At 31.1% G+C, this 8,931-nt stretch overlaps 1 protein-coding gene across 2 annotated transcripts; it reads right to left on the bottom strand.

The window, feature by feature from the left end:
• Positions 1–4,164: 4,164 nt before the first annotated feature.
• MAG2 (RINT-1 / TIP-1 family) lies at positions 4,165–8,008 on the bottom strand. Of its 2 annotated transcripts, XM_028072917.2 has the most exons (4): positions 7,563–8,008; positions 7,380–7,478; positions 6,510–6,613; positions 4,165–6,425 (listed from the first exon to the last, which is right to left on the bottom strand). In XM_028072917.2, the coding sequence occupies exons 1-4, from the start codon at positions 7,840–7,842 to the stop codon at positions 4,515–4,517; spliced, it is 2,394 nt and encodes a 797-aa protein (XP_027928718.1). In that variant the 5' UTR covers positions 7,843–8,008; the 3' UTR covers positions 4,165–4,514. The 2 variants fall into 2 exon arrangements, with proteins under 2 accessions (XP_027928718.1, XP_027928719.1); XM_028072918.2 differs by lacking the exon at positions 7,563–8,008 and having other exon boundaries at positions 7,396–7,452.
• Between the last annotated feature and the right edge of the window lie 923 nt (positions 8,009–8,931).

The following is an 8,931-nucleotide window of genomic DNA, read 5'->3' as shown; positions in this document are numbered from 1 at the left end:
AAACCATCTAGGTAAGTTACTCAAATTTATTAATATTTTTTGTTAGTATTTTTTGTGAATTCTCATCTAATATTCTACATTTGGTGTTTGTAGGTGTTAAAAAATTAAAAGGAAAAGCTGTTCTCATGAGTGAAAATGAATCTGATGAAGAAGGTACATTATATTCTAGTAATTAAAATTTTCAATTTCAATTATTATATCATATCTAATTTTTCATTTTTTTTCTATGTGTAGGTGGATCGAATGCAAATGAAACCACTGATCATTTGTAAAATTAATAAATATTTTGGTTATTATAAAATTTTAGTAATGTGTAATTTTTTAGCTTTTATATAATTATTTGAATTTTATTTAGTTGTTATTTGATACTTTAATTTGAGATTTATACTATTATAATATTTTTCTTAATATTTGACATCATGAAAATCAAAAAGAGTATGTTATTTTAATATTGAATATTTTGATAGTATCATGATTCCGTTGGTGTGATTTTTAAATTTTTTTTATAAAAAATATTTAATTGATATATGGAACAATAAAAAAATGGGTATGGGTATGGGTATAAGAAAATACCCGTTACCCGGTGGGGATGGGGATGGGTCAAAAGTTGTATACCCGTTGGGTTTGGGGATGGAGATGGGAATGAATTTTTATTATGGGGATGGGGATGGGATCATGATACCCGTACCCGCCCCGCCCCGTTGCTATCCCTACTCATTATTATCAATAAACTCTTATGGTATAGTATAATATAGAATAAAACATATTTAATGAGTCATAGCACACATGAAATTTCTCTAATATAACATTACAGAATAATTGCTATAATAAATTGTTGTAAATTTTGTGGAGTACAATATAAAAATTCATGTAACAAACCTAAAAATTAATTAACAAAATGGACTATATTTATAAAAATAATTGATTTAACATGCATATTCCATTATCCTACGTATTCGGAAATTGTCAACATGTAATGACAAAAGTAATAACTTTGAGAAAAAGCATATTGTGATTAAAGTTTGTTTGTATTTAATATTTTTAAGTTGTTAACACGTTACATCTCCTATTTATATGGTTGATTATTGTGATGTGTAACATGCTGAATTGTGACATTAATTTATGGTGTGTTATGAAATTGTAACAATTAGGATTAGCTAACTTGTATGACAAGCAAACAAAAAAAATGTGAGGTAGTAAAAATTAGTTTGTAACCTTTATAAATGACTATTTTATATATACTAAAGGGTCCTTACCAAACAAAAGAATGAAATCAATTAAATAGGAAAATAATATAGGAGTGATAAGTACATTTTGTTTAACGACAAATGTGAAATAGCATTTTATTAAGGAGTATTAAGAGAAAGAAAATAAAAATAAAATTATTAAGGAAACTAAGAATGTTTTATTTATTTGTCCATGTGTTCGTGCTAATAAATTGGTAAACAACTTGTAAGTTGTAAAAGTCATCTAACTTCATAATAAAAGAAAAGTAGATTTTGATTCTTTTGATTGCATGTTTTCTCCATTATAACACCTACAACATTAAAGTGAAGAGGGTAAGACATATCAAAGATCTATGCTGATAATGGTTGGTGAGATTCAAAGGTTTTTTGAAAGCTAGTAGAACTTCTTTTCTTTTTTATGGTGTTAGAACATTTTCACATAACTTTTATCGTTGGAACTTGTATTTCATTATTTTAGTTTAGGTATAATTACTGATTTGGTACCCTAATTTTTTAGTTTATTTCAATTTGGTCTCCATATTTTTTGTTGGTTCAATTCAGTACCTCGATTATTTAAAAAAGGTTCAATGTGTTCCTCTTTGTTAAGTTAGAGTTAACAACGTGTCCGTACAGGACACGTGTCAAGTTGTGAATTTTTTTAGTTTTTTAAATTTATAATCTACCACGTGTCATATTATTGTCGTGCCACATGGCAGTTTACAATAATGACACGTGATAGTGATAAAACTTGTTTTCAATTTAGTCATCTATTTTAAATTTTTTGTTCAATTTAGTATCTCTATTTTTTAAAATGATCCAATTTTGTCTTTTTCAATTTGAGACCAAATTAGTAAATAAAACTTAATTACAACTTGTATATACATGTTACAATAATTTTTTTAATATATACATCAAATCACTTCACTTAAATACTTAAATTATTTTATTTTTTACATTTTTACCTTTATAATTTTTTACTCTTGAAATTTTATACACTTGTAAAAAATAAAATAATTTGAATATTTAGGTGTAATGATTTGATATATAAATTCAAAAGAATAATTTTAATATGTATATATAAGTTATAATTAAACTTATTTACTAATTTGGTCTCAAATTTGAAATGACAAAATTGAATCGTTATAAAGAATTGGGATACTAAATTGAACAAAAAATTTTAATTGAGGACTAAATTGAAAACAAGTCTTACCATGACTGTAGATTACCATGTGACACGACAGTAACACGTGACAGATTATAAATTTTTACAAAAATAAAATAAAAACTAAAAAAATTAAAAAATTTCACGGTTTGATGTCCTATACGGATATGATGTTAACTCCAACTTAACGAAGATGACCAAATTGAACCTTTTTAAATAATTAGGATACTAAATTGAACCAATCAAAATTATGGATACCAAATTGAACTAAACCAAAAAATTAGGAGATCATCAGTAATTATACCTTTAATTTATTATTAACTATTACGTACTTATTTTCTGTGTAAATTGCTGAGGATTTATATATTATTATTATTTTCGTGTAATCAACTGTGAATTATGTTGATAAAACGTTTACGAAAGAAATTTGCAATATGTGATATAACGATCAACAAAATTTGATATTTCCGAAAAAGTTAAACCGATTTTTTTTTTTCGTTGTGTGCTCTTGAAAGATCGTCAACTTTCTTGTTCTAGCCCACTAATCCTTTTCCTCAAATCTCTTTTTTTTCTATCTTACTTTTTCCCATCTCGTTTTATTTTTATGCAGTGGTAGTTACACACTCAGAAAATGTCTAATTTTGATTGAGATAAAAGTTTTGGTTAATTGGAGAAGCAATTTGCCCAAGTTATCTGCTTTTATCGGTGGATTTGTATGTTTCAATAAGAGGACAATCAATCTATAAAACAAGATGACATTGCAGAAAATACAACAAATTAGCTCATTCCAATTGTTGTGGGGGAGAAGAAAGAAAATAAAAGAAAAAAGGAAGAAAGATAAAAAAAAAGGACTATTTTTATTGTATTCATAAAAATAAAATAAAAAACTAAATGAAATGACCAAATTAATTTGAGTTGAGGAAATCATGGTCTAGTCCAGTCTATTAAAGTTTCAAAGAAAAGAGAAAGAGAAAAAAAGACAAGATTAGCTATCTTATTAATTTTAAGAAATTAACGGACTCAAAAATCATGAGTTATGTCAAAGGCAGGAGAAATAATTTTTTTGAAAAAAAAAACTTTTGGAAAAAACTAAATTGTTCCTAGTATTGGTGTTGAATATTAAAAAGAAATAAAGATTAAAATTTAAATGTTAAGATAACGTAAAACATCTGAAAATCCTTAAAAAGGTAATTCTAAAATACCATTAAAACAAGGCATGACTTCGTGAGCATTAGAAATCTCTTTCGTCACCCTAGTTTGTAGGGCAACACATTTTCAATAATTAACATGCCTAGATATTTCAGATACATTCATATAATAAAAATAATATATATATATTGCGAACAATCTTTACCGTATTAACCAGCTTTTAAAGTTAAACCCAAACTAAATTCCTAAATTTTTAAACCTGTTCAAATCCAACTGTAAGTTATTGAATCACCGTAGATTGTCCAATGCTACATAAAGCAAGTTAAAATAGCTGATCCGGTTAAAAATTTCACATCTTCTAATATTATAACAAATAATGATATTTTAAGTTTTTTTTTTTTAATTCACTTTTAATCCATTACTTAGAATGGTAAATTAAAAAAGAAAGAAAAATAAATCAAAATATTATTATCCTATTATAAATAGGATAGCATATACAAGTGTGAAATAACTTTCATCTCAAAAACTGACTAAATTTGAGATTAAGTTAGACTAAACCCTAAATTTTAATTTCTAAAAGTTACAAAATCATCCTAAAACTTCCATGCACATTTAATGTCATCACCATAAGAAATAACAGTCATGTAGTCATTGATACAAAAAAACTGCAATTCATTTTTACACGGTCTTGTTCATATCAAATTCAAAAGGCAGCACAAAATGATAGAAAGAATAGTTTTTCTCACTGCACATTTACAGTATAATTAGCATATAGAAATATGAAGTATAAACCGTCGTCTTTAAGGCAATGGCTGAGAACATTCTAAATGAAAAATATATTTATTGCAACTAAGCAAAATTGAATTGGTTCAACTGGTCGGTCTAAAGTAATGTACACCACGAAACAATCCTAAATCTTCACAAGTCCAAAAGCCATTTCAGCAGAGTATGTGCTTAAAATGAAACCCAGAAGCTTTTCAACTCGTGAACACCCTATTTTTCAAAATCTTTTCCGCTTCAGTTACACTCAAATGTTTGAACCCATTCTCCCTCAACCACTTCTTCCCCCCTGTCTTACATTCTTCCACTTCATTTTCATCCAACTTCAACAACTTCTGACCTTCACTTGTTTTTGGAAAAAATCCTCCAGGTCTCAAACACCATGACCCAAATACCCCAAATAAAACGTCCAAGTCATTACCAAATCTGTCAACACCACTTCTGTGAAATTTTACATTGCTCATAAGAATACCATTAAACAGTAACCGATCAATTCCTGCCGCCAAACTTCTCCAAACCCCAACGAAATCCCTACTGTTCAAACCCACTTCTACCAACGAAGTTTTACTTTGCAGATAATTCAGGGCTTCTACTAGAGCCTTCGACACGGCCCATCCTTCTTCACCCTTCTGCCATTGCTTCTTGTTCTTCACATAGTCTCTAGAGAGAGCATCAAAACCCCTCAAAATAACTAGGGATATCTTTTCAACCCACTCTGTTCTGAACTCTTCCAACTTTTTTATCTCGTCATCAAAAATAACCCTTCTGGAACTTTCTGGCAACCCTTCATAAATATTAGCATTACTTTCCATTCCTGCCTCATCATTCTCACCCATCCCCATCTCAAGGAAGAAAACATCCTCAGACCATTCCTTTAGAACAGATTCGAAGTAATGAGCAGCATTGACAGAAATTGTAACCTTTAATACAGCATCGTCATCAGTTAAGGCTGTCAAACCTTCAGCTTCTTGGCAGCGGATAAGTATGGAATCAAAAAAATTTCTTATAATAGGAAGACCTACTAACCTGAGAAATTTCGACCTCAGACTTACTCTAGGCAATGATCGACAACGATCAATAACAGATGCTAGATGGCGAAGAAAGGAATTAGAAATCAGAGGAGACTTGTAATCATCAGTATAGGATGAAAGAACAGCACCTTCAACTTTCTTTATCCAATAATTCTCATTTTGGATGTCGAGTTTCAACTTAACTAGGGCATCATCTAGCTCTATTTCAGCCCATAGATCAAGCCAGTCTGGACGATCACAAAAAATGGATAGAGATGAAACTTTCTGCATGATATCATCATCGTCAAAGGATAGCAAGACCCCAGAATTCTCTACTAAAGACTTGATTCTTTTGTCAAAAGCTATCATCAAGTCAATGAGATGCAGCCATGATATTCTAGCAGATGACTGAGTCCCAGTAGCACTCTCTTCGTCTAGTTGACTAATGTAACTAGGGAAAATTTCTTTTGCCATGTATGTGGTTAATGAAGTTACCATTGCTGAGATCCATTCTTCTCTACAACTATAACCAAGTAACATTGCTTCATCAACCAATGGCTGCAACAATTCATCCATAGAGTCAACAAAATCCCTTGTGATTTTATATACAAGTGTAAAAATAAATTCCGGTTTATCAATCCATTTTGAGAAATGCCGTTGGGAAGCTAATGATAATGGATTCACAAGCTCTTCTATTACCCAAAGTGGTTGTTGTAGGGCAACTTCCCTGTCATGGCCATCAAGTTGCCTAACTTTCCTTTTCCTTTGCAACTCTTGTAGGTTGCACAAAGCAAAAAAGTTTTCAGAGTACCTGAGTTTAAGATCCGCTTGCATACTCAGCAGAGGATTTGAGACTTGTTTTGCGGTCCTTGCATCTGAATTAGAGGAGGTAAAGGCCGAAAGAGGTGGGGGCCATCCAAGCGAAGTAAGAAGTGCTCGATGCTCAGCAATTGCCTGGGGCCTCAAAATAGCAAGAGCTCGGTCAACCCTGTGATCAACAGCTGACACAAGTTGCTTCCACTGAGGATGTGCTTTTGTAATTGAAGCTAATATGCCTTCTGTTGTTTTCAGTGTTTTAATAGCTAGCATATGCATTTCCTGAAACATTTGAGATAAATTAAGGAATATGGTGACAATGCAGTTTCCAGTATCATCTGGTAAATATTGTAAAAGCATGCTCACTTGTGAATTTTGACTAGAAGAATGTTTCCTCATGCTTTTGCTCATAGTAAATGATACAGCATCCTCAATATCACCAACTAAAGTATCGAGTTTAAGCGCTGTCTCTGGAAGACAAAAGAAAGAAAGGAGTCTCAAGAAACAAACAACATTCACAAAAGGTAACACCTAAGAACTCAAACCAAATGCAGTATGTATGACAACAACTACTGAAAACCATAATATTTCTTGATTATCGCAACAAATCCATATCATAAAAACCATTAAAATTGGCTTCTTCGTAAGTTAAAGCTAACTTATGCTCAAGTTAAAATTAAAACTTGGAGAAGTTATATAAGAAAGTTTTTAAAAATTAGTTTATGCATGAACTACTTTTAACTTATGGAGAAATCAATTTCTTTTTCCTTCTAGTTTTCCTCTCCTAAAAGTTCTTATGGAGAAGCATGTTTAAGCATCGTACTTCGATTCTGTCTCCAGAAAGACAGAGAGGACAAAAAGAAAGCAACACCTAGGAAATCAAACCAAAGGAGATAACGATAACTGAAAAAGGCTTAACAAATTTCTTGATAATCACAACAACGATCATGAAACACAAATGCTTAGTCATCTTGCAATTCCTCCTAGTCCATCAATTTTCATTGATTTGCACACAGAATATAAAGTTCAAGAGCCGTTTGTTGATGACACAAATGCAGCTTTAAGAAATTATAGCACAGTTCAAAAGAATAGATAATACCTAAGACTCAAATTCAAACCAAAACTTTCTAGATAATTAAACCTAACCAACATCACAAAAATCGACCAAAATTCTTGTAACAATCTTCTTCCTTTTGCACAATTTAAAGGAACAATGAAAAAAAAAAAAAAAACAACCTGCATAAACACGAACCGTTTCCAACCTAGCCACTTCCTTCGCCAAAGCCGCAAGTTCCTCTTTGAAACCCTTGCCATCCGCTTTGCCTCTTCCTCCATCTTCACTCAACAAAACCAAAACCTTTCCTCAAAATTCAACGCATTAAGATGACCTAAAAAGGGGAAAAAAACATCGAATCGAACCTGCCACGACAGTGGAGGAGAGGGCAGTCAACCTATCGGTGACGTGGCCGAAGACGCCGTGGATTTCGCCGGAGAAGGAGGCGTACGCGGCGAGACCCTCTCCGAGTCTTCGAGTCAACTCGTCGAGCGCGCGATCCAACTCGGCACACTGAGTCTGGAGCTCGGAGACGAAGTTGGGAGCATCGGCGAGGGCGCATTGGGTGTGGAATCTGTGGTCGAGGAAGGAGAGTGCGGCGGGTGAGAGATGAGAGGGTGGAGGTAGCGTTTGGAGCGACTCCATCGTGAAGCTAGAATTCTGATTATTCTCGAAGGCTCTTCACCGCCGTGTGCGGCTGTTCTGCGCTTCCGGTGTCGGATTCCGATGAACCTCTTAAAGATACGAACCTTCTCACATAGGGCGTGGGTTGGTTCGTTCAATCCTATATTTTACTTTTTTTAATTTTTTAATTTTTTTGCATCTTTAATGTTAATGTTAAAATGAGGCAAACACTAACTAGTTTTCTTGTGACAGTGGTAAGACCACTTCTTAAGAAATTAAAAAGGATTTTTTTTATGGAGATATGGAAAAATACATTTTTAATATTTTTATTGTGTTTTTTTGTATAATTTTTAATAACTTCTTTAATTGTAAACGTTTTAGAAACACTAGTTAAGTTAATAAAACTCTTCAAATTATATTCAAGATTAAAGAAATTTTATATTTCTCAATTTTTCTTCATGAAAAATTGACAAGTTCCTTGTTTATACTGAATATTGGTACGTGGTTTCCATTTATAAAGACCGAAATTCTATATATTGAACTTATTTTCTTCTAAAGGTTTCTACAATTTACAAATTTAATATCTTTTCCAATTACTTATGTTATGGCGGAAATAATAAATCATACCGATGCGTATTGTTTCCAGATTTAAAATTTATTAAATAGAAAAAATAAATACATGCCTTTTTTTATCAATAGAAATCACTTACTTTATGATTTAATGAAGAAGTAAAGTTTCTATATTAATATTATGATTAATAGTAAAAGGAGATTATATCGCATAATTTAGAAATGAATTATAAAAAGAACTTTTATATATATATATATATATGAAATATTATTATATTTACAAATAACGTTTTTACTATATTCAAAACATATATTTTTATTCAAATATGTAGGTGCATATTTTTTTTATTAAATTTTTATCGATCAAATATGGATTTACTTATTCTGACTTAATTAGACTCAAGTCAACTAAGTTGACTCGATTTTATCTAGGTTTTACTTGACATAATTTAATTTGGTCTAATCTTGGAACAACCAGCTTGATTTAATTTGACTTAACTTTTTCTTCATCTAATTTGATCTTATGTGGGTTCGTCCTAA

This window comes from Vigna unguiculata, chromosome 5, assembly GCF_037176805.1.
Source record: "Vigna unguiculata cultivar grain cowpea cultivar isolate G323 ecotype 2 chromosome 5, ASM3717680v1, whole genome shotgun sequence".
NCBI classification, from domain to species: domain Eukaryota; kingdom Viridiplantae; phylum Streptophyta; class Magnoliopsida; order Fabales; family Fabaceae; genus Vigna; species Vigna unguiculata.
The sequence above is the reverse complement of the archived record's forward strand: the minus strand, read 5'-3'. Positions and strand labels throughout refer to the sequence as shown.

What these genes read in the sequence shown, in the direction of transcription:
- MAG2 (XM_028072917.2), bottom strand. Translation starts at nt 7,842, where the DNA reads ATGGAGTCGCTCCAAACGCTACCTCCACCCTCTCATCTCTCACCCGCC. An exon ending in CTCCTCCACTGTCGTGGCAG is followed by an intron (nt 7,479 to 7,562) that starts GTTCGATTCGAT and finishes TGTTGAGTGAAG; the next exon opens with ATGGAGGAAGAGGCAAAGCG. An exon ending in CTTCTAGTCAAAATTCACAA is followed by an intron (nt 6,426 to 6,509) that starts GTGAGCATGCTT and finishes CAAATGTTTCAG; the next exon opens with GAAATGCATATGCTAGCTAT.